Source organism: Macaca thibetana, chromosome 10 (genome assembly GCF_024542745.1).
Source record: "Macaca thibetana thibetana isolate TM-01 chromosome 10, ASM2454274v1, whole genome shotgun sequence".
Classification (NCBI taxonomy): Eukaryota; Metazoa; Chordata; class Mammalia; order Primates; family Cercopithecidae; genus Macaca; species Macaca thibetana.
Genome location: NC_065587.1, coordinates 63,307,791 through 63,332,694, shown reverse-complemented (window position 1 = coordinate 63,332,694; position 24,904 = coordinate 63,307,791). Strand labels below are relative to the sequence as shown.

General features: G+C 51.6%; 1 protein-coding gene across 6 annotated transcripts; it reads left to right on the top strand.

The window, feature by feature from the left end:
• Positions 1 to 71: 71 nt before the first annotated feature.
• TGIF2 (TGFB induced factor homeobox 2) lies at positions 72 to 24,904 on the top strand. 6 transcript variants are annotated; one of them, XM_050807274.1, is made up of 3 exons: positions 72 to 115; positions 6,557 to 6,778; positions 21,907 to 24,904. In XM_050807274.1, exons 2-3 carry the CDS (start codon positions 6,587 to 6,589, stop codon positions 22,426 to 22,428), a joined length of 714 nt encoding a protein of 237 aa, XP_050663231.1. In that variant the 5' UTR covers positions 72 to 115; positions 6,557 to 6,586; the 3' UTR covers positions 22,429 to 24,904. The 6 variants fall into 6 exon arrangements, with proteins under 6 accessions (XP_050663231.1, XP_050663232.1, XP_050663233.1 ...); XM_050807275.1 differs by lacking the exon at positions 72 to 115 and adding an exon at positions 174 to 243; XM_050807276.1 differs by lacking the exon at positions 72 to 115 and adding an exon at positions 195 to 336.

The window sequence follows — 24,904 nt, the reverse complement described above, 5'->3', positions numbered from 1 at the left end:
GGAAGAAGGTGCCCGCGGCCCCGCCCCCTCCGGGCGCGCTGGGCGGGGCGAAGCCCCTCGGCGCCTTCGGCCCGCCCCGCGGGGGGTGGGCGCAGCTTGTCGCGCTCCTCACAAAGTTTGTTTTCTCCCTCCGGGCGGGTGGGGGAGGGCGCGGAGGGCGCGGGGGGAGGAGAGGGGATCTGACGTCAGGCCGCGAGGTGCTTTCCAGCCGCGAGCTGTCAGGCCGAGTGTCAGGCCGGGCAGGTACGCTGCGCGCGCCCCCGGGGCCCCCCGCCCCCCGCCGGGACTCCCGGCGCCGAGCCCGAGGCCGCGTGGACCCGAAAGCCTCTCGGAAAAGTTAGTGCAGGGAGCAGGAGAGGGCCAGATGGGGGTGGGGGCGCGCGGACAACTTGGAAAGTTTCTTTTTCTCAGTCGGACGGGGGAGGGGGCGTCGTCCTGGCGCGTGCGGTTGGGGGTGTGCGAGCTCGGGGGTGTTTGTGAGTCCCGACGGCCCCCAGGGGGTGTTTGTGAGTCCCGAAGGCGCTGCGCTCCGGGGGCTGGTCGGGGGCTGTTCCAGCCCCCGGGAGGAAGCCTGCTCGGGGCCCTGGCGGGGGGCCCAGCTTCATAGGATCCCACCCCAGGAGAGGGCCGATCCTGCGCCGGACCTGAGTGAGCGCGCGGGGGGGCGGATTTGTTTGGTTTCAAAAGTGCACGTTGCTAACCGCCGGCAGGGCCCCCCCGCCGCCGAGCCGGGCAGGGGGCGGCCGAGAGTGACAGCTGGGAGTGGGGGCCGCGGTAAGGGCCCGGAGCGGGGGGGCTCTGGGGAGCCCGCGCGAGTTCCCCTTTCCTTTGGAACAAAGGAAAGTCTGTCTCTGAGGCATCTGTCACTCCCAGGCGGGCCAAGGAAGCGGGGCGCGTGAGGCCGGCGCCCCGGAGAAAGTTTGTTGGCGCCGGGACCCTCGGGCAGGCCGAGGGTGAGCCGAGCCTCCCGCAGGAGAAGCGCGCAGCCTGCGGGGCAGGGGGCGGCCAACATGGAGTCTGGGCGCAGGGCTGTGGGGGGGCGGCGCGGAGGTGGGAGCCCAGCCCCCTCCCCTCCCTTCCCCTCCCCTCCCCCTCAGGGCCGACTTCGGAGCACAAAGCCGAGCGCGCACGCTCCGCCGGCCCCGCGCCCCGAAGAGTCGGCCAGCCCCGAACTGCCGGGGAAGGGGGTGGGAACCAAACTTTTTCCTGCTCCAGGACAGACACGTGAGTTTTCTTTCTTCCAGAACCCCCGCCCCACCGGGATGGCGGGCCCGCCGGGGAGCTGGTGCGCGGAGTCGGCCAGGGGTGAGGGTATTGTGGGGTGCAGGCGCCCCAAGCGCCGGCCGATTCCTCGCCGACCGGGGAGCCATGTGCTCCGACTCGGTCTGGGCCGCGGGGGAGGTTGCGCGCTTTGTCTGCATTGCTGGGAATGCGGGCGTGAGTGCGCGGCCGGGGGGAGTGTCGGGGCCGAGCTAGGGGAGTTGTCAGAAAGTTGGTGCGGGAGTGGCTGCAGGTGGCGTCGTGGGAGTCTGTAGGAGGGTGCATGGGATGTTGTGTCGAGGGGGTGCTGCCACTGGTCACTGAGGGTAGAACTGATTGTTAGTGTGATGACGCCTGGAGTTTTCCCTGTCGGAGAAATTGGGGGTGGCCGGGTCGGTTGGAGTTCGTGGGTGGGCGGGTACAAAAGTTGGGTTAGTTGCGTGGGTCACTGTTGTTCGTGCTAGGCCTGGGTCTGTAATCTGTGCGTGTGCGTGCTGTATGTGTCGGTGATAAACCCTAGGGTTTGTAGGGCTTGAGCGATGGGTCCGGGCCAGTTATCCTAGCACTGTTGGTTAATTGCCTGGCTTGAGTGTGTCTGGGTGCGGTGTAGGGTGCATATGTGGGAAACCTCCCAGCCTATAGATGGCCCTGGGTTGCAGAACTACCGAGGTGGAGAAGTTTGTGTAGGCTGAGAGGTCGTTCCCCAGGGCCCACCCGGGGAACCCTGCAGACAGACTTGGCTGTCAGCCAGGGTGGAATTTGTACAGCTAACCTTGAGTAAACTTCTCACAGCCGGCCAGGGCTGCATCACTGAGCCCGGATCCCAGCTGCCCTGGCCATCTAGAAATGTCTGTCTGACCTCAGAAAGCGCCTGCTGTGGTGCTGTCTGAGGAGTGGCACCTCTAACCAGTGCCTGTCTCACCTCCAGGTGGCCTGGCTGTAAGGGTAGACCCTTCCCTCGAAAGCCTGGCCTAGCCAGCCCAGAGATCTGGGCGCAGGTCCAAGAAGAGGAAACAAAACCTGGGAGATGCCAGAGTCTGTTGGCTGGCCTGCTGGGGAGCTGTTAAAAGGCTGAGAAGGGAGGAGCCTTGAGATCCTGGCATCAGCCTGGCCTAGAACTTTTGCTTTTAAAATGAAAATCTGGCCGGATGCGGTGACTCAGGCCTGTAATCCCAGCACTTTGGGAGGCCGAGGCCGGCAGATCACCTGAGGTCAGGAGTTCGAGACCAGCCTGGCCAACATGGCAAAACCCCATCTCTACTAAAAAAAAAAAAAAAAATTAGCTAGGTGTGGTGGCACACACCTGTAATCCCAGCTACTCGGGAGGCTGAGGCAGAATTGCTTGAACCCAGGAGACGGAGGTTGCAGTGAGCCGAGATTGCGCCACTGCACTCCAGCCTGGGCTACAGAGCAAGACTCCATCTCAAAAAAAAAAAAGAAAATATTTTTTGCATGTGTGAAACAGAACTTTGTCGGGGGCTGAGCAGCTGATTTGGGTTATCTAGGGAAAATCCTTCCTTCATTTGACAGGTGAAGACAGGACTCAAGCCCAAAGAGGGGAGGATCCTTGCCCAGGATTACAGTGCCAAGTGGAGGGTGGGCCTTGCTCATTCATCTGGATTTTGAGTGGTTGAGTCTAGGACCAGGCCAAGGGGCCTGACAAAGGAGAATGTCCAAGAAGCAACCAGTAGAGAGATGACTCACCTCTCTCACTGCAAGGTACACAGTAGGTGCTCCTTAAATATCACATGGACTGCTGCAGGACCATGGTGATCTGTAGTTTCCGGAGTTCTCACTGGGCGTTGGGAGACCTAGGAGGCAGTACAGTATACAGCCCACAAGAGAAGGTGGGTAGACACCTGGTCCAAATCCAACTTTAGTATCCTAAGCTGGGGGTGGGATTTTTTTCCGTTACAGCTTTATTGAGATATAACTCACATACCATGCAATTCACCCATTTGAAGTATACTTATCAGCAGGTTTTGGTATGTTTGCAACTATCACTATAGTCAATTTTAGGACTTTTTTTGAGGGGGATGGGGGGACAGGGTCTTGCTCTGCCTCTCAGACTGGAGTACAGTGGTGTTATCTCATCTCATTGCAACCTCTGCCTCCAGGCTCAAGCGATTCTCCCACCTCAGCCCCCAGAGTAGCTAGGACCACAGACATGTGTTACCATGCTCAACTAATTTTTGTATTTTTTTTGCAGAGATGGGGTTTCACCGTGTTGCCCAGGCTGGTCTTGAACTACTGAGCTCAAGTGATCTACCTGCCTTGGCCTCCCAAAGTGCCAGGAGTATAGGTGTGAGCCACAGCATGTGGCTTTTTTTTTATATTATTTTATTTTTTAAAATGGGGTCTTACTATATTGTCCAAGTTGACATGCACTGGTGCGATCATAGCTCACTACAGCCTTGAACTCCTGGGTTCAAGGGATCCTCTCACCTCAGCCTCTCGAGCAGCTGGGACTACTGGCACACCATACTGGGCTAATTTTTATTTTATTTTATTTTTTATTTTAATTTTTTTTTATTTTGTTAAGACAGAGAATCGCTCTGTCACCCAGGCTGGAGTGCAATGGCATGATCCCGGCTCACTGCAACCTCCACCTCCCAGGTTCAAGCAATTCTTCTGCTTCAGCCCTCCCCTGCATAGCTGGGATTACAGGTGCCCACCACCACACCCAGCTACTTTTTGTATTTTTTGTAGAGACGGGGGTTTCACCATGTTGGCCAGGCTGGTCTCGAACTCCTGACCTCAGGTAAGCCACCCGCCTCAGCCTCCTAAAGTGCTGGGATTTCGGGTGTGAGCCACCACGCCTGGCCCCAATTTTTATTTTTTGTAGAGACAGGGTCTTCTTGTGTTGCCCAGGCTGCTATTGAACTCCTGGCCTCAGGGGATCCTCCCGCCTTGGCCTCCCAAAGCATTGGGATTACAGGCATGAGCCTGTACTACACCTGAGCCTGTATTACACCTGGCCCAGGATGTTTTTACCCCATCAGAAAGAAACTCCATACACTTTAGCTATCAGCATTCTGTCTCCACAGCCCTAATTGCAGAGCTGTTAGTTAGCTAATCTACCCTGTCTCGATAGAGTTCATGATCAGTGAAATCATATAACATGTAGTCTCTTATGACTGGCTTTTTTCCCTTAGCATAATGCTTTCAAGGCCTACTATATTGTAGCATATGTCAGGACTGACTTTTTTTTTTTTTTTTGAGACAGAGTTTCGCTCTTGTTGCCCAAGCTGGAGTGCAATGGCATAATCTCCACTCACTGCAACCTCCATCTCCTGGGTTCTAGGAATACTCCTACCTCAGCCTCCCGAGTAGCTGGGATTACAGGCTCGCACCACCACGCCCAGCTAATTTTTTTGTATTTTCAGTAGAGATGGGGTTTCACCATGTTGGCCAGGCTGGTCTTGAACTCCTGACCTCAAGTGATTCACCTGCTTCAGTCCCCCAAAATGCTGGGATTACAGGCATGAGCCACCGCTCCCGGCTATGAATTCCTTTTTTTAATGGGCGAATAAACCATTGAAAAGATAGACAACTTTTATTTTTTTTGTAGAGATGAGGTCTCACTATGTTGCCCAAGCTGGTCTTGAACTTCTGGGTTCAAATATTCCTTCTACCTCAGCCTATACTGCTGTGAATATGTGTGTATGAGGTTTTATGTGGACACAAGTTTTCATTTCTCTTGGACTATCTAGGAGTGAAATTTCTGGGTTGCATAGTAACTCCGTTTGACCACCATAGTATCTTGGGCAGCTTTTTTTTTTTTTTTTTTTTGAGATGGCGTCTCAATGTGTTGCCCAGGCTGGAGTGCAGTGGCATGATCTTGGCTTACTGCAACCTCTGCCTCCCAGGTTCAAGCGATTCTCCTGCCTCAGCCTCCTGAGTAACTGGGACTACAGGCGCTTGCCACCACAGCTGTCAAATTTTTGTATTTTTTGGTAGCAACAGAGTTTCACCATATTCGCCAGGCTGGTCTCAAACTCCTGACCTTGTGATCCACCTGCCCCGGCTTCCTGAAGTGCTGGGATTACAGGTGTGAGCCACCGCGCCCGGCCTTTTGTTTGTTTGGTTTTGTTTTTGTTCAGATGGATTCTCGCTCTGTCACCAGGCTGGAGTGCAGTGGCACCATCTCGGCTCACTGCAACCTCCGCCTCCCGGGTTTAAGCAATTCTTCTGCCTCAGCCTCTGGAATAGCTGGGACTACAGGCGCGCGCCACCACGCCCAGCTAATTTTTGATTTTTTAGTAGAAATGGGGTTTCATCATGTTGGCCAGGATGGTCTCGAGCTCTTGACCTCGTGATCTGCCTGCCTTGGCCTCCCAAAGTGCTAGGATTACAGGCATAAGCCACCGAGCTCAGCCTTTATTTTTTGAGACCTTTTTTATTTTATTGTTACCCAGGCTGAAGTGCAGTGGCACAAACACAGTTCACTGCAGCCTTGACCTCCTGGGCTCAAGCAATTCTATCTCAGTCCCACAAGTAGGTGGGCCTACAGGTGCACACCATGACGCCTGATTTTTTTTTTTTTTTTTTTTTTTTTTTGTGAGCCACTGCGCTGGCCTTGGGCAGCTGTCTTAATCTCTCTCTGTTACCTCAGCTATCAAATGATGATAATAATAGCTTCTCCCTTATTGAGGAATTGTAATTAAATGAGATAACGTGTAAAATGCTCAGTACAGGCCGGGCATGGTGGCTCACGCTTGTAATCCCAGCACTTTGGGAGGCTCAGGCTGCCAGATCACTTGAGGCCAGGAGTTCAATACCAGCCTGGCCAATATGGTGAAACCCCGTGTCTACCAAAAAATACAGAAAATTAGCCAGATGCATGCCTGTAATCGCAGCTACTCGGAGGCTGAGGTGGGAGATCACTTGAACCCAGGAGACAGAGGTTGAAGTGAGCTGAGATGGTGCCACTGCACTCCAGCCTGGGCTACAGAGTGAGACCCTGTCTCAAAAACAAAAAAAAGAAAAGAAAAAACCAAATGCTCAGTACCGAACGTGGAGAATAGTAGACCTCAGTGGAAACTGTAATTATTTCCAGTCCGAGTCCTGCTTGTGAATGAGCTGCCATTTGCTAGTCACCTACCTGTTCCATGAAGTGGAAGAACTTTGGACTCATACCTTCTAGCTTGCTTGGGCTATGTTATGGCCTGAGACTCTGAATAGCAATTACCCCATTTCTGGTGTCCCAGGCTCAAGTAATGCTGAGCATGTTTGGAGACTAGGAAAAGGCAGTACATGCTAATGATGTTCCCATCCCCTGTGTCACTTGTCCCAGGTTTACCCAAGGTCCAGCCCCCTAGGCACCATGTCGGACAGTGATCTAGGCGAGGATGAAGGCCTCCTCTCTCTGACGGGCAAAAGGAAGCGCAGGGGGAACCTGCCCAAGGAGTCGGTGAAGATCCTCCGGGACTGGCTGTACTTGCACCGCTACAACGCCTACCCCTCAGAGCAGGAGAAGCTGAGCCTTTCTGGGCAGACCAACCTGTCAGTGCTGCAGGTAAGGAGGGGATCTGGATAAGGGGGTGGTAAGAGGATCTGTGTTCTAGTCCTATTCCAGCCACGCCACTGACTCACTGTGGTCTTGGGCCAGTCACTTTCGCTGTCTGGGCTTCAGTTTCTTCTTGGGTTAGGGGAGAACACCTAACTCTCCCTGTCTCAAGGGAAGACAATGAAATAGGGTCGCTGTGGTCAATTTCAAACTTTAGATAGTCCTTTTTTTTGAGACGGAGTCTTGTGCTGTCACCTGGGCTGGAGTGCAGTGGTGCGATCTCGGCTCACTGCAACCTCCACCTCCCGGGTTCAAGCGATTCTCCTCCCTCAGCCTCCCAAGTAGCTGGAATTACAGGCGCCCGCCACCATGCCCAGCTAATTTTTTGTATTTTTAGTAGAGACAGCGTTTCACCATGTTGGCCAGGCTGGTCTTGAACTCCTGACCTTGTGATTTGCCTGCCTCAGCCTCCCAAAGTGCTGGGATTACAGGCGTGAGCCACCATGCCCGGCCCAGACTTTGGATAGTTCTGAAGAGGCAAGGAATGTAATGTTGTCAAAGTCTGGGTGTCATCATTAACTTTGGAGGCCAAGGGAAGATGAGAAGGCATCGAGCATCTAGGATTCGGCCCCCTGCCCCAACGTAGTATTGGATGGCGACTTGGTTGAAAGGGGCAGCTGTGATTTGCAGTGTGGTTAAGAGATGGAACAGAATCACAATCCAGGAAAGGACAGAAGTCAGAGGTTCTGTGTTCATAATCCAGTTCTGCCTCACGTCTTGATTTCCTCATCTGTAAAGGAGCAGGGGGTGCGCTGAATCCTCCCCTGCCTGGTGGAACTGTTGTGACAAATAGATTCAGAACTGGATGTGAAAGTGCTTTGCTAACCATGCACATGAACACACTCAAAAGAGATAGCCTTATCCCCTTTTAATCAGAGTGCAAAGTATTGTCGCCTTTGAATCGCGCCTACTGCTGACCCGCAGGTGCCTTTGTTCTGCTTTCCTGGAGCAGAGGCGGGGGACCCCGGACCACTGTTGCTTTGCCTCCAGTTTGCTTCTCCCCTTCCTAGAGACACACAGTAGCCTGTTAGCCTAACACCAGAGGCCCAGCCCTGCCCTACTGGCCCCCACTGCTCCCTTCCTGAGCCAGTCAAACCTCTCCCCCAAACTCTCCTGTTTCTCTTTCCCCCTCTGTCCTTTCTTTTTTTTTTTTTTTTTTTTTTTTTTTTTGAGGCAGAGTTTTGCTCTTGTTGCCCAGGCTGGAGGGCAATGGCATCATCTCAGCTCACCACAACCTCTGCCTCCCGGGTTCAAGCAATTCTCCTGCCTCAGCCTCCGAGTAGCTGGGATTACAGGCACCACGTCCGGCTAATTTTTTGTATTTTTAGTAGAGATGGGGTTTCTCCATGTTGGTCAGGCTGGTCTCAAACTCCTGACCTCAGGTCATCTGCCCACTTCGGCCTCCCAAAGTGCTGGGATTAAAGGCTTGAGTTACCACGCCTGGCCTCCCTCTCTGTCCTTTGATAGCTTGTTACTCCAACCTTTGGTGCTGTCTCTCCCTCCTTCCCTTATCCCCTCTGAACCTCCCACGTCTTCCCACTTCCTATCTTTCTTCCATGTAGAGACACGGTAAGTATTTCAGCCCTCAGAACTCCTGTCACCTGACTTTATACTCTGGGCAATGGTTAATCCAAGTATCTGTATGAGAAAAGCTCTAAAGTTACAGATCCTGACTCAGATTCCATCTTCTCCACAAGAGGAAGCCTGGACCTTGGCCAAGTCACTGCCTTCTCTCTGAGCCTCATTATTCCCTCATCTGAAAAAAGAGAGGTGATTGTAGCACCTTCATGAGTGTAGGGAGGAGGGGAAGAGGAGAATTCAAGGCTCACTCAGGCCCTCCCTGCACAGTGGCTCACGCCTGTAATCCCAGCACTTTGGGAGACCAAGGCAGGAGGATCACATGCGCCCAGGAGTTTGAGACCAGCCTGGGCAACATAGGGAGACCCCATCTGTACAAAACAAAAAAATTAGCTGGGCATGGTGGTACATACCTGTAGTCTCAGCTACTTGGGGAGCTAAAGTGGGAGGAAGGATTACTTGAGCCCTGGAGATGGAGGCTGCAGTGGGCTGTGATTGCACCACTGCATTCCAGACTGGGCGACGGAGTGAGATGATGTCTCAAAAAAAATGACCAGGTGTGGTGGCTCATGCCTGTAATCCCAGCACTTTGGGAGGTCAAGGCAGGTGGATCTCCTGAGGTCGGGTGTTCAAGACCAGCCTGGCCAACATGTAGAAAATCCATCTCTACTAAAAATACAAAAAAGTAGCTGGGCGTGGTGGTGCATGCCTGTAATCCCAGCTACTCAGGAGGCTTAGGCAGGAGAATCCCTTGAACCCGGGAGGCAGAGGTTGCGGTGAGCCGAGATGGCTGCATTGCACTGCAGCCTGGGCAACAAGAACGAGACTCCATCTCAAAAAAAAAAAAAAAGGCTACTGGTCAGTGTTTGGCATACAGTGGGTGTTTCTACTGTTTTCAGCTTCATGTCTCTGCCTAAGGCACAAAGTCTTGGGCTGACCCTGGGTGCCCAGCAGTGCATGGCATCTCACAGTGTACCTCCTCAGCATGGGGCTGTGCAGAGTTGGGATCCCAGAGAGGTTCCAGACACATTCTTACCCTCGAGGAGTGCGTAGACAGCCTCTTTGCGGGTCTCCCTGCCTTCAGCCTTGTTCATTTAATCCATTATTTTGAACAAAAAAGCCCAGATCTGATAGGGCCAGGCACTCCTAGACTCTACTGCCCTCAGGATAGAGTCCAGACTGATCCACAGCCTAGGTTTGGGGCTGCTGCTTATATTCCCAGTGCACCTCATCCTGTCCTGTCAAACCACTTGTCACATTCTATTGGAATTACTTTTTGTCAGGGACACTTTCTCAAACCTGAGAAATATACTCTTTTTTTTTTTTTTTGAGACGGAGTCTTGCTCTGTCGCCCAGGCTGGAGTGCAGTGGCCGGATCTCAGCTCACTGCAAGCTCCACCTCCCAGGTTCACGCCATTCTCCTGCCTCAGCCTCCCAAGTAGCTGGGACTACAGGCGCCCGCCACCACGCCCGGCTAATTTTTTATATTTTTGGTAGAGACGGGGTTTCACCGTGTTAGCCAGGATGGTCTCGATCTCCTGACCTCATGGTCTGCCTGCCTCGGCCTCCCAAAGTGCTGGGATTACAGGCGTGAGCCACCACGCCCGACCTACTAACTCCTTTAATTTATTTATTTGTGTGTATGTGTGATGGAGTCTTGCTCTGTCACCCAGGCTGGAGTGCAGTGGTGCAATGTCAGCTCACTGCAACCTCTGCCTCCTGGGTTCAAGTGGTTCTCCTGCCTCAGCCTCCTGAGTAGCTGGGATTGCAGGCGCATGCCACTGCACCCCGCTAATTTTTGTATTTTAAGTAGAGACGGGGTTTCACTGTGCTGGCCAGGCTGGTCTTGTACTCCTGGCCTCAAGTAATCCATCCACCTCAACCTCCCAAAGTGCTGGGATTACAGGCGTGAGCCACCATGCCTGGCCCATCCTTTTAAAGAAAACATTTTTCAGCCAGGAATGGTGGCTCATGCCTGTAATCCCAATACTTTGGGAGGCCGAGGCGGGCGAATCACCTGAGGTCAGGAGTTCAAGACTGGCCTGACCAACATGGTGAAACCCTGTCTCTACTAAAAATACAAAATTAGCTGGGCGTGGTGCCGCATGCCTGTATTCCCAGCTACTCAGGAGGCTAGGGCAGGAGAACCACTTGAACCCGGGAGGTGGAGGTTGCAGTGAGCCAAGATCGCACCATTGCACTCTAGCCTGGGCAACAAGAGCAAAACTGTCTCAAAAAATAAAAAAATAAAATATTTTTCGTGGGCCCATCTGCCCTCAAGATGTTAACTTGAATCATTTTTATCACATCACTTAGGTAAAACAAAACTGGGTATATTAAAAAACAAAAACCGCCTGTAATCCCAGCACTTTGGGAGGCCGAGACGGGCGGATCACGAGGTCAGGAGATCGAGACCATCCTGGCCTACACGGTGAAACCCCGTCTCTACTAAAAAATACAAAAAACTAGCCGGGCGAGGTAGCGGGCGCCTGTAGTCCCAGCTACTCGGGAGGCTGAGGCAGGAGAATAGCGTAAACCCGGGAGGCGGAGCTTGCAGTGAGCTGAGATTCCGTCACTGCACTCCAACCTGGGCAACAGAGCAAGACTCCGTCGCAAAAAAAAAAAAAAAAAAAAAAAAAAAAAAAAAACCACTTCTTTTTGCTTTTGTTCTTATACCTAACCTTAAAATCAAACTGTTTCGGCCGGGTGCGGTGGCTCAAGCCTGTAATCCCAGCACTTTGGGAGGCCGAGACGGGCGGATAACGAGGTCAGGAAATCGAGACCATCCTGGCTAACACGGTGAAACCCCGTCTCTACTAAAAAAAAAAAAAAAATACAAAAAACTAGCCGGGCGCGGTGGCGGGCGCCTGTAGTCCCAGCTACTCGGGAGGCTGAGGCAGGAGAATGGCGTGAACCCGGGAGGCGGAGCTTGCAGTGAGCTGAGATCCGGCCACTGCACTCCAGCCTGGGCGGCAGAGCGAGACTCCGTCTCAAAAAAAAAAAAAAAAAAAAAAAATCAAACTGTTTCCAAAGTAGGTAAGTGTAAAACCCGTGACGTTCCACCTGACTGTTAACTGAAGATGGCGGGTGGTGCTTTGCTGACTGCACTGCGGGATATGGTGTGACAAAGGCACAGACTCAGTAGAGTAGGTCTGGATGGCCTTAGGCCCCGATGCTCCTATTGGTGATGAAAATGGAAACCCAAAGCCAAGCATCCTTCTAGAGAACTAGCGAACCCCTCAAGGTGACACATCCACAGATCTCACCTGGAGAAATGTGAGTCTAAGGAAAGGAGACTGGACATCCCCTGGAGGGAAGGGACCCATGGTGGCTACCTGCTCTAAGTCATGCCAAGAGTTAAGAGCAGTGGGGACCACCCAGCCCTCCTTGATGGAAACTGACCATGAATCCCATGTCAGCCTCAGCTGCACACCTCTCTGGTAACTCCTCCCAGTTAGCTCATTCCCCTCAGCTCATTTGGTCAATTACCAGCTCCTGTACATTTACCCCTTAAATATTTCAGGGTTTTGGCTTCTTTCTTACCCTTGTCTAAACCATCATTATCTGATCACGATCATTTATCACTCTCCAACTTAAAACCCTTCAGGCCAGGCATGGTGGTTTGTGCCTGTAATTCCAGCACTTTGGGAGGCTAAGGCAGGCGGTTCGCTTGAGGCCAGGCTGGGTGTTTGACACCAGCCTGGCTAACACGGTTAACCTCTTCAATGCTAAAAATACAAAAATAGCCGGGCATGGTGGCACATGCCTGTAACTCCTGCTACTCAGGAGGCTGAGGTACAGGAATCACTTGAACCAGGAGGAGGAGACTGCAGTGAGATCGCACCACTGCACTCCAGCCTAGGCAACAGCAAAACTCTGTCTCAAAAAAAAAAACTTCAGTGGGCTGGCAGGGTAACTCATGCCTGTAATCCCAGCACTTTGGGAGGCTAGGATGGGAGACTCTTGAGCCCAGGAGTTCAAGGCTGCAGTGAGCTATGATCATGCCACTGCCCTCCAGCCTAGGTGACAGAGTGAGACCCTATCTCTAAAAAAAAAAAGGCTGGGCGCGGTGGCTTACATCTGTAATCCCAGCACTTTGGGAGGCCAAGGCGGGTGGATCACCTGAGGTCAGGAGTTGGGAGACCTACATGGCCAACTTCGTGAAACCTTGTCCTACTAAAAATACAAAAATTAGGCCGAGCGCAGTGGCTTACGCCTGTAATCCCAGCATTTTGGGAGGCTGAGATGGGTGGATCACCTGAAGTCAGGAGTTTGAGACCAGCCTGGCCAACATGGCGAAACCCTGTCTCTACTAAAAATATAAAAATTAACCAGATGTGGTGCTGTGTGCCTGTAATCCCAGCTACTCGGGAGTCTGAGGCAGAAGAATCGCTTGAACCTGGGAGGCAGAAGTTGGAATGAGCCGAGACTGCGCCACCGCACTCCAGCCTGGGCAACAGACTGACTCTGTCTCAAAAAAAACAAAAATTAGCTGGGCATGGTAGCAGGTACCTGTAATCCCAGCTATTTGGGAGGTTGAGGCAAGAGAATTGCTTAAACTGGGGAGGCAGAGGTTGTAGTGAGCTGAGATTGCACCATTGCACTCCACCCTGGGCAACAGAGCGAGAGTCCATCTAAAAAAAAAAAGACAAAAAAACCTTCAATGGCTTTTGCCAACCTAATGACATCACCTGCCCGTGTCTACATCTTAAACTTCAACCCTGATCCCCCACATTCCTGCTACATTGATCCACCTCCCCAGACCATTTTCCTCCTATCCCTGACCAGGAGGCTCCCATCCCCTAAAGGAGCTGTGTGCTCTCACAGCAGATAGAGGGGTCAGAGCACTGGGACACTAAACTGTAATTGCTTTTAGACTGCACCAAATTCTAGAGGTGTGGAGAGCACTGACCTAGTTTTGTTCATAGTTATAGCCCTAATGTAGCTTAGTGCTTGGTATCTAGTAGGTAGGTGCTCAGTAAATAATGTTGAAGTAGCAGAAAAGGACTATAAAGTGTTGGAAGGGTCAACAGGCAGGACCTCAGAAGTAAGGAAATGTAATGGTTCCTAATCATGAAAAATTGCCTAAAGCCTGGGAGCATCATTTTTTCCTGTATTTATTATTTTTTTAATTTTTTTTTTTTGGAGACAGAGTCACTCTGTCGCCCAGGCTGGAGTGCAGTGGCTCAATCTTAGCTCACTGCAACTTGTGCCGCTCGGGTTCAAGCAGTTCTCCTGCCCAGCCTCCCGAGTAGCTGGGATTACAGGTGCCTGCCACCAGGCCCAACTAATTTTTGCAGTTTCAGTAAAGACAGGGTTTCACCATCTTGGCCAGGCTGGTTTCGAACTCCTGACCTCAGGTGATTCGCTCGCTTCAGCCTCCCAAAGTGCTGGGATTACGGGCATGCCACTGCGCCCGGCCTCCTGTATTTAATTTTTTAAAATTTCATTTTCCATTAAGGACATTTTTTTTTTTTTTTTTTTTTTTTTGGAGACGGAGTCTCGCTCTGTCGCCCAGGCTGGAGTGCAGTGGCCGGATCTCAGCTCACTGCAAGCTCCGCCTCCCGGGTTCGGGCCATTCTCCTGTCTCAGCCTCCTGAGTAGCTGGGACTACAGGCGCCCGCCACCTCGCCCGGCTAGTTTTTTGTATTTTTTAGTAGAGACGGGGTTTCACCGTGTTAGCCAGGATGGTCTCGATCTCCTGACCTAGTGATCCGCCCGTCTCGGCCTCCCAAAGTGCTGGGATTACAGGCTTGAGCCACCGCGCCCGGCCCATTAAGGACATTTTAAGAATATCTATAAAAGCTGAGCACAGTCTATAATTCCAGCACTTTGGGAGGCTGAGGCGAGTGGATCACCTGAGGTCAGGAGTACAGGACCAGCCTGACCAACATGGAGAAACCCCATCTCTACTAAAAACTGCAAGATTAGCTGGGTATGGTGGCACATGCTTGTAGTCCCAGCTACTCTGGAGGCTGAGACTGGAGAATCACTTGAACCCAGGAGATGGAGGTTGCGGTGAGCCGAGATCGCGCCATGCACTCCAGCCTAGGCAACAAGAGTGAAACTCCATCTCAAAAAAAAAAAAAGAAAGAAAAAGAAAAACACTAGGCCCAGTGTCTCACGCCTGTAATCCCAACACTTTGGGAGGCTGAAGCGGGTATATCACTTGAGGCCAGGAGTTGGAGACCAGTCTGGCCAACATGGTGAAACTCCGTCTCTACTAAAAATAGTCCCAACTACTCAGGAGGCTGAAGCAGGAGAATCACTTGAACCTGGGGGTGTTGGAGGTTGCGGGGAGCCGAGATCACACCACTGCACTCCAGCCTGGTCGACAGAGTGGGACTCTGTCTTTAAAAAAAAAAAAAAAAAAAAAACAAAAGTAAGAGAATATAATAATCAACCACCAGCACCAGTCATTTGGCTTGAACAAGTATCAACATTTTCCTAGCTTGTTTTCTCTCTCCCTGGGGGCATCTCTTTTGATTGTCTCCTTTAACCCCCGCCCCAGGAGCGATTCATTAGCAAGTCAATGAGTCACTTAACTAACTGGTTTGCTGGTACTTGCCTGGGGCTAGGTAGTTGGGAGGGTTAGGGAAAAAGAAGTCTTTTGTAAAGGATTTTCACGGGTCCCTCTGACATCCTCTAAGCCCAATTTATTGGTTGGACTAGATCTATGACTACCTGGCAGGATTCTGGGCCCCATTCCTTTACTGTAACAACGGTTGGGGATATACCACGTGCCCAGCCCGGGACTCTGTGCTGGGGTACACAGTAGTAAGATGGGTACCTTCCCATTACTTCCTGGCTGTCGGGACTGCTTTCATATGCAGCTTCCTGAGGGAAGTCTTCCCAAAGCCAACACCAGGGCAAGGCAGCCGTCCCCCTGGCAAGGGCTATTGGGTGAGAAAGAGGCCTGGTGCAGAGGCTGTAGTGGTCAGCTGTGGGGGAGGGGTGTCCTGGCCTACCCCCAGGGCAGCCAGGGATGTAGGAGCTGCTGTTTTCTGACTCCAAAGCTAGCTGCCCTCTGATTCCTCCCCCAAGCAACTTCTGTTTTTCCTCATCTCAAGGCCTTTCATCTGTCTGTATTTTTTTTTTCAGCTTCTATGTAAGCTTTTTGGCTTAAATAAAGGGCTTGGCCTGCAAGGACAAGTAACCAGTAGGCTAAACCATTGGTTCCTAAGCCTGGGTGGCCAGACTTTCTGGGTAGCTGGTCTGAAAACACCCGACTCCACCCCTCACCCTCACTAGATCAATAAAGCCAGAGGGGAAATCACTATCTTAACAGTTTTTAAAAATCTCCCCCAGGCAGGGCGTGGTGGCTGTCTCTGTAATCCCAGCACTTTGGGAGGCCAAAGGGGGCGGATCACTTGAGGTCAGGAGTTTGAGACCAGCCTGGCCAACATAGTGAAACCCTGTCTCTATTAAAAATACGAAAATTAGTCGGGCATGTTGTCACATGCTTGTATTCCCAGCTACTTGGGAGACTGAGGCAGGAGAATTGCTTGAACCCGAGAGGCGGAGGTTGCAGTGAGCCAAGATCGTATCGTTGCACTCCAGCCTGGGCGAAGAAGCAAGACTCCATCTCAAAAAAAAAAATCTCCCCTAAGGTGATTCTAATACAGAGAACTGCCTTCAAGAGCACCTGGATATGGCGGTCCCAGCATGAATGGTGGTACCATGACGTTTGGGAAAGGCGCCTCAGTGCCTTCACTTCCTTGACATGAAAATGAGAGAGTTGGCCGGGCGCGGTGGCTCAAGCCTGTAATCCCAGCACTTTGGGAGGCCGAGACGGGCGGATCACGAGGTCAGGAGTTCGAGACCATCCTGGCTAACACGGTGAAACCCCGTCTCTACTAAAAAATACAAAAAACTAGCCGGGCGAGGTGGCGGGCGCCTGTAGTCCCGGCTACTCGGGAGGCTGAGGCAGGAGAATGGCGTAAAAACCCGGGAGGCAGAGCTTGCAGTGAGCTGAGATCCGGCCACTGCACTCCAGCCTGGGCGACACAGCGAGACTCCGTCTCAAAAAAAAAAAAAAAAAAAGAAAAAATGAGAGAGTTTGTGCCTGCATCCATTAGCTGCTGCTCCTAGCATCACAGCCCTTGTCAGCCTCCTGGTGCTCCTCCTACCCCCATTTGCCACAGTGATTCCTCCCTTGTCCCTCAGCAGCCTTTCAGATAGAGCCCTGTTTTATGGTAGAGACCGGCTTTCAGGCCCCCAGCCTATGTTACGCCACATACATCACAGAGTTCACTTTGACCTTCCTACCATCTCTCCATGACCTTGAGTGGGGACAAGTCACAGGTTCTTTTCCTGACTTAGGCACAGGCTGCGCAGCTGGAAGGGGCTGCAGAAAGGGCACTGGCAGCCACTCAGTTCCCCCGCCTTGCCTTGCCCAGCCCCTCAGCTGTGCATTTTTCTGGGCTAAGAAGACAAAACAAACAGATGCTAGGCTGCCAAGTGCTCTGGACAGGACAGTCTTGTGGGGGAGTGTGTGGAGGGGGTGTTTTTCTGTTCTCTGAATCCTCAGCCAAAATGGGAGGTACCTTTAGGGGCTAGGTGTCCACACAGCTGCTGAGGAACGCCCAGGCTTCCTTCCCTGAGACTGCCTGCTCAACAACACTCCTTCTTAGTTTGCTTGACCCAGGTCACTGTGACCTGACCATTTTTCCCCTGCATCCAGGGCTGAGGTGGAGAGGGGCAGTGTACTCCTGCAGCACAGGTACGGGAGGAGGCAGCTGTGGGAGGGAGGGAAAGAAGGCCACAGGCACTGCTCTTGTGCAAGGAAGCCTCCCTCTCACTCTTCAGCTGGCGGTGGGTGGCTGCCCAGAACCAGGCTGTCTGGATCAAACCCAGCTTTTGCACTTGTGACCTTGAACAAGTTTCTGAACCTCTCTGATGTGTTTCTTCAATGGAGATAGGCATAACCTGTCTGATAGGGTGAGATTGAATGAATAATTAGATATGAAATGTGAATAGCACCTGAGACTAGACATGGTGGCTCACACCTGTAATCCCAACACTTTGGGAGGTTGAGGTGAGCAGAAACCTGAGTTCAGGAGTTCGAGACCAGCCTGACTAACATGGAGAAACCCCATCTCTACTAAAAAAAAAAAAATGCCGGGCGCAGTGGCTCACGCCTGTAATCCCAGCACTTTGGGAGGCCAAGGTGGGTGGATCACAAGGTCAGGAGATGGAAACCATCCTGGCTAACATGGTGAAACCCCGTCTCTACTAAAAATACAAAGAAAAAAAATTAGCCAGGCATGGTGGCAGGCATCTGTAATCCCAGCTACTCGGGAGGCTGAGGCAGGAGAATCACTTGAACCCAGGAGGCAGAGGTTGCAGTGAGCCACTGCTCTCCAGTCTGGGCAACAGAATGAGACTCTGTCTCAAAAAAAAAAAAAAAAAAAAAAAGCAACTGAGGTGTTTTGTGTTCAAATGTTTGCTATCAGGATTATGATGTTTATTACTCAGCTATCCCCTTTGTTCCTCTGGAAAGACACAGCAAAGCTGGCTGGGTGCTATGGCTCATACCTGTAATCCCAGCATTTTGGGAGGCTGAGGCAGGCAGATTGCTTGAATCCAGGAGTTCAAGACCAGCCTGGCCAATGTGGTGAAACCCCATCTCTACAAAAAAGAAAAAAAAAACACTACCTGAGCGTGGTGGCACACGTCTGTGGTCCCAGCTACTCGGAAGGCTGAGGTGGGAGAATTACCTAAACCCAGGAGGTCAAGGCTGCAGTGAGCTGTGATTGCACCACTGCACTCCAGCCTGGGTGACAGAGTGAGACCTTGTCTTTAAAAAAAAAAAAAAAAAAAGACAGCACAGCAAAGCAGTGGAAGCCCTAAAGCCAGGAGGCCTCATTTTAAATCCCAGCTCTGCACTGGGAGGATGTGTGACCGCACAAGGGCTTTCTTCTCTTTGAGCTCAGTTCTCTCTAGTACTTTTGGGACATTGCCCTCTACTCTTCAGGTTGTATGCAGATTAAACATAATGCAGGTGGGGCTGGCATGATACTGCTATCAAAGGTGTTTGAATAAGTTTGTCCCCTTCCTTCATCCCACCCAGCTGTTCAGCCCTTCCTTTTTTTTTTTTTTTTTTTTTTGAGATAGAGTTGCTCTGTTGCGCAGGCTGGAGTGCAGTGTTGCGATTTCAACTCACCGCAACCTCTGCCTCCTGGGTTCAGGCAGTTCTCTCAGCCTCCTGAGTAGCTGGGACTACAGGCACACACACTGCTAAGCCCTTCCTCTCTTTAGGGTTTTCCCACAGCTCTAGCAGGATTTGGCTCAGCCAGCGTCACCGAAGCCTGCTGGTATGTGTGTGTGCATTGGAGCACCATAGTGGTGAAGAGGAGCAGTAAGAACCCCAGGGCCAGGGCCCCTCCTGGCTGGAATGGAATGGGAGAGAAGGGCCACAGAAGCCTCTGGCTCTGCCCTGCCTGTGAGCCTTCCAGGCTGACAGCCTGGTGCTGTCTTTGAGTCACCTGTGAAATAGATGCAGCTGCAGTTAGCTAGGGTAGGAGAAAAGACAGGACCAGAAGAAGGACCTAGAGTGTGAAATCTCAGTCAAGCCACCGTTTAGACCATTTAATGGTTTTCCATGGTGCTCTGGCCTGGTTGTCAGCCCTGCCCACCTCTGAGCTCCTGAGCTACCATTCACCGGTTCCTTAAGCCAACCCTTTCCTGCCTCGGTTGAGCTGTTTTGGAGGACCATAGAGGTGAAGGAGGGCAGATGAGAACCCCACGGACAGGGCCTTTCCTTGGAATTGTTTAGAACATTCTTAGCTTTCTATATGGCTGGCTCTTCCTTATCCTTACGTCTCAGCCTTCCAAAACCCTTAGCCATGGAAGTTTCTCTTATCTTTATAACCCCCCCACCTTTATTTCTGTTTCCTTTTTGGCACTTATTGGTGGTTATTCACCTAGTTGTTGTCAGTCTCCATGACTAGGTGCACTGTAAGCTCCACAGGTTGGTGTGCATGTCTGTTTAATTCACAAAGGCATCCCAGCACCAAGAACTGGGCCCAATATAGCAGGCACTCAAATGATAATTTGAATGAGCAAGAAGCCTTGAAGAGCAGCAGGAAGGTGAGAAGCTGTAACTTTTTTTTTTTTTTTAAGATGGAGTCTCATTGTGTTACCCAGGCTGGAGCGCAATGGCATGTTCTCGGCTCACTGCAACCTCCACCTCCTGGGTTCAAGCAATTCTGCCTCAGCCCCCACAAGTAGCTGGGACTGCAGGCACGCGCCACCACACCCGGCTTATTTTTGTATTTTTAGTAGAGACGGGGTTTCACTGTGTTGGCCAGGCTGGTCTCCTGACCTCGTGATCCGCCCACCTCAGCCTCCCAAAGTGCTGAGGTTACAGGCGTGAGCCACCGCACTTGACCGACATTTTTGCCTTTGAGACGAGGTCTCACGCTGTCACCCAGACTGGAGTACAGTGGCACAGTCACAGCTCACTGCAGCCTTAACCTCCTGGGCTCAATTGATCCTGTCACCACAGCCTTGCAAGCAGCTGGGACTACAGACACACACCACCATACCCAGCTAATTTTTGTACTTTTTGTAGACACAGGGTTTTGCCATGTTGACCAGGCTGGTCTGGAACTCCTGAGCGAAAGCCGTCTGCCCACTTTGGCCTCCCAAAGTACTGGGACTGCAGGCATGAGCTACAGCATCCAGCCTGACTCTCCAGGCTGGAGTACACGGGCATGATCATGGCTCACTGCAGCCTCGGCCTCCCTGACCTCAGCCTCCTGGGACTATAGGGCACGTGCCATCACAATAGCTAATTTTTTGTGTTTTTGTAGAGATGTGGTTTCACCATGTTGCCCAGGCTGGTCTCGAACCCCTGGGCTCAAGTGATCTGCCTGCTTCAGCCTCCCAAAGGCTGGAATTACAGGTGTGAGCTACCGTGCCCAGCCAGGGGAGGGTCTTCATGTCCAGGCTCTGGAGTCTGGACTTACCGTGTAGGCAGTAGGAGACAAATGGCAGTTTTCTAGAACAGGAATGACAGCCATGGCATTTTAGAAAGAACATGAAACCAGTAAAGAGGCTAGACTGAAGAGCTGTAAAGTTGGGGGCTATTCAAGAGCGTCCAGAGATAGGGGGCAGGGTGCTATAGGTGTCCCCCAAACCACATGCATATCACTTAATGGTGAGAAATTTTATACTTCTAAACAATCAACTAGATGGGAATGGGGTCAGAGTTAGTGGTAGCTTTCTCAACAGCATGTGGAAAAAAGTCAAGGATGTTGGTTGAGCGCATGTTCTGCTGAGGCTACTACTCCTGGTATTGCTGAGAAATAAGAATGACTTTCTTCCAGGCCAGGCACAGTGGCTCATGCCTGTAATCTCAGCACTTTGGGAGGCCGAGGCAGGTGGATCACTTGAGGTCAGGAGTTCGAGACCAGCCTGGCCAACATGCGAAAACCCCATCTCTACAAAAAAAATAATAATAATAAGGAAAAAATAAAGAATAACCTTCTTCCTGATAGCTCCCTTGTGCCTTTGTGGCTTTCTCCGGCCTGCAGTGAAACTCTGCACCACAAACTTGGGAATGAGTTGCCCTTAGCATCAATCCCTCTCTTCTTCTTCATCCACCCAGGCAGCAGGTCCTGCCATTCCAATATCCTAAACGCAGCAAACGTTTGTCCTCTCGCCACCTCCCTCAATGTAACCTGAACTACTAGCAGTACCCCGTCTCCCTGCTTCCAGTCTGTTCTCCACATGTTGCTCCTTACGTCAAACCCTTATATAGCTCCTCAGTACCCTTAACAATAAAGAAGCAAATCCTCCTGCTAAGAGGTAGCCTTCAGTTACCACTCTAAGCTCCAGCCACATGAAGTTTTTGTTTGTTTGCTTTTTTGAGACTGGCTCTGTCACCCAGGCTAGAGGGCAGTGATGTAATCTTGGTTCACTGCAACCTCGTCCTCCTGGGTTCAAGCAAGTCTCCTGCCTCAGCCTCCTAAGTAGCTGGGATTACAGGTGCCTGCCACCATGCCCAGCTAATTTTTCTATTTTTGGTAGAGACAGGGTTTCACCATGTTGGCCAGGCTGGTGTGTGTTCTTATTTAACTCTCTTTTCCTACTATTAACTTCTGTGTTTTCTGCTGTGTTCCCAGGTCCTAGGACATGCTTCATAGTTGTTTGTTTTGGTTTGTTTTGAAAAAGGGTCTTGTTCTGTTGCCCAGGCTGGAATACAGTGGTACGATCATAGCTCACTGCAGCTTCCACCTGTTGGGCTCCAGCGATCTTCCGACCTCAGCCTCCCAGGTAGCTGGAACCACAGGGGCGCACCACTGCACCTGGCTAACTTCTTTTGTAGAAACAGGGTCTCCCTGTGTTGCCCAGGCTGGTCTTGAACTCCTGAGTTTAAGCAATCCTCCCACCTTGACCTCCCAAATTGTTGGGATTACAGGCGTGAGCCACTGCGCCCAGCCCATAGCTGTTTTTGATTGAGCGAACTGATCGGTCTTGTATATTCATTCCAGATATGTAACTGGTTCATCAATGCCCGGCGGCGGCTTCTCCCAGACATGCTTCGGAAGGATGGCAAAGACCCTAATCAGTTTACCATTTCCCGCCGCGGGGGTAAGGCCTCAGATGTGGCCCTCCCCCGTGGCAGCAGCCCCTCTGTGCTGGCGGTGTCTGTCCCAGCCCCCACCAATGTGCTCTCCCTGTCTGTGTGCTCCATGCCGCTTCACTCAGGCCAGGGGGAAAAGCCAGCAGCCCCTTTCCCACGTGGGGAGCTGGAGTCTCCCAAGCCCCTGGTGACCCCTGGTAGCACACTTACCCTGCTGACCAGGGCTGAGGCTGGAAGCCCCACAGGTGGACTCTTCAACACGCCACCACCCACACCCCCAGAGCAGGACAAAGAGGACTTCAGCAGCTTCCAGCTGCTGGTGGAGGTGGCGCTACAGAGGGCTGCTGAGATGGAGCTTCAGAAGCAGCAGGACCCATCACTCTCATTACTACACACTCCCATCCCTTTAGTCTCTGAAAATCCCCAGTAGGCATCTGCCAACAAGGGTGCTCAAGGCTCAAGCCAGCTGTCCTGGGTTTCCGTTTTGGTTCCCTTTCATACAGAGGGTTTTCTATGGATCACTGCCAAACATTGGGATCATCTCCTCTGTCCAGAGGTCTTCAGCAGGAAGACGCCAGCTGGCACCACTGCACTGTGATGGGGGCCCTCTCCTCTGCTGACTCTGCCGTTTCTCCAGGCCTCCCCTCAGTGATGAGACCAAGAGATCGGAGACAAGCATGGTGCTGATGCTGCTGCTGCTTCTCCAGAAAATCCCTGGGACACCTTTGTTCCAGCCTGGTTTCCTGGGCTGGGCTCAGGAAAGCTGCCAAGTTCAGTCCTATGTTGGGTCCAAGCTGCCCCTGTGCTGTTTCTGTCAAGCCAGGTATGGACATTCCAAGTTCATATGCATGAACAAAAGAAAAGAGGAACCCAGTGGATGTAACAGAACCGACTCCAGTTGAATGTTTAGATTTTTGCTAAACTGTTTTCTTTTTCCCTTTTTTGCTGTGGTTTGCATTCACGGCAGTAGTTAGCCCAGGTGTGGGGAACGAGAGTGCACTGCATGATAGCGTTATGGTGAGCTGGGAAGGACCCACCACTGCCACTGGGGATTGTTTTGCAAGAAAGGAATATTTTTATTTTGGGGGCCAGCTAAGTCTCTGCAGTAGTGTGAAATTCCAAATGGTGGTTTTATCGTTGGTTTGGTTTACCCAAAAAAAGGCAGGGAAAAAAAAAAACCCATATGAGCGCATTGACTTTTCTGCCACAGGCACAGAAGGGTAGAAAGCCACAGCAGGGGGCAGTCCAGCGACTCTGACTCAACTTTCTAGGTACCTAGCAGAGAAGGATGGTAAGATCAAAAGGTGTTTGGTTTTTCTTTTCTTTTTTATTGTAGTGTTTTGGGGGGTGGGGGGAGTAAACTAGACTGAAGCGATGGATTTTTTTTTTTTTCTTTAATGTTTTTCCCTTTGTTCTTGAACATTTTTGCCCTGCAGCCTGAGTTTTGAATTCTTTTAGGAACTTGGATTAGAGGGGCCCTATGTCAGAAGCTCCCAGCACCTCCTACTTGGGAGAGAAGTGAGCCATCTGCTGGTCAGGAAGTCCTCCAAAGAGGCAGCCTTTCCCACAATGGTGGCAGGAAACTATCTGGGGAAAGCAGGAATAGTGTCCACTGCTGCCAGGGAACTGCCTTCAGAGAAGGCTGGGGCTGGAAAAGGGTTAGAAGCCTGCTAGCTGGGATTGTCTTTGTTTCAGCTTCCTTTAAATTAGAGTTACAGGGGCCCCTGCCCAGTGAACAGATCACAATTGGTCTTATGCTCCTCCCTCTCCCCCATTTTTTCTTTTGCTGTTTTGTTTTTTGTTTTTTTGAGATAGAGTCTCACTCTGTCACCCAGGCTGGAGTGCAGTGGTGCGATCTTGGCTCATTGCAGCCACAGCCTCACGAGTAGCTGGGATTATAGGCGCCGCCACCATGCCCGGCTAATTTTTGTATTTTTAGTAGCGATGGGGTTTTACCATCTTGGCCAGGCTGGTCTTGAACTCCTGACCTCGTGAGCCACCGCGCCCAGCCTCTTTTGCTGTTTCATTGCTGACAGTGTTCAACAGCAATATGTCCCATCTTTATGTATCCTAAGAAACACTAATCCTAGGTTATTGCTAGCCAAAATATTTTTGTCCTGAATAACGTCACTGGGCCAAAAGATAGATCAGTACCGCAGCCTTTAGTTTCCTGAAATCACCAGGTCAGGCACAAGGAGAAGAGAGGTTCCTGGATACTGACTAACTTGGGTGGGCCTAGCCAGGAGAAAGACAGTAACATGTGTTCTGTACTTTCTTGGAAGATCCCTGAAGCCATCACAGAGGCTCCCCAACTTCTGAGTCGCCCATCTGTTGCTGGAGTGGGAATGGATTGCTGAAGGAGAGGGAGCTTTGCTCTCTCTAGGTGGGCAAGTTTCCTGGGCTCTCTGTGTTGCCTCCCTCTGGCTTCTTCCTCCCGTGCCCTCTCCCCGTGTGCCCCAGGGGGATCAGGGATCCTCACCCTCCTGAGGCCCAGTGGGGAAGAATGAACATGGCTGCGTCCAGGTTAACTGAAGCTGCCATTTGCCCAGCCTTTTCCATCCCAGCCCTGTCAGTGAGCCCTGGTCTGGTGCAACTGCTGCAGGATGCCTGTAGTAGGGAACTCTGGAAGTGTACTGGTCTGAGGTGGGATTTTCCCTCCCCACAGTGCACTGAGCAACAGAGGGTGGTGAGGGGTGAGGGAGCCATGCTGCTGAATTCTGGTTGGCATTCCCCCATTATGCAGAGTGGGGTGTTGGCGTGGGGCAGACTCTGCTTGGGTTTGGTTGTAAGATAAACCTGGAGGAGAAGCACAGTTGTCCCATTGAATTATTTGAGCAAAAACTACTGTAAATAACTTTTTTGTCTTTTGTCAAATAAAATTGTTGTTTTGTTTTTTTAAGCAGAAA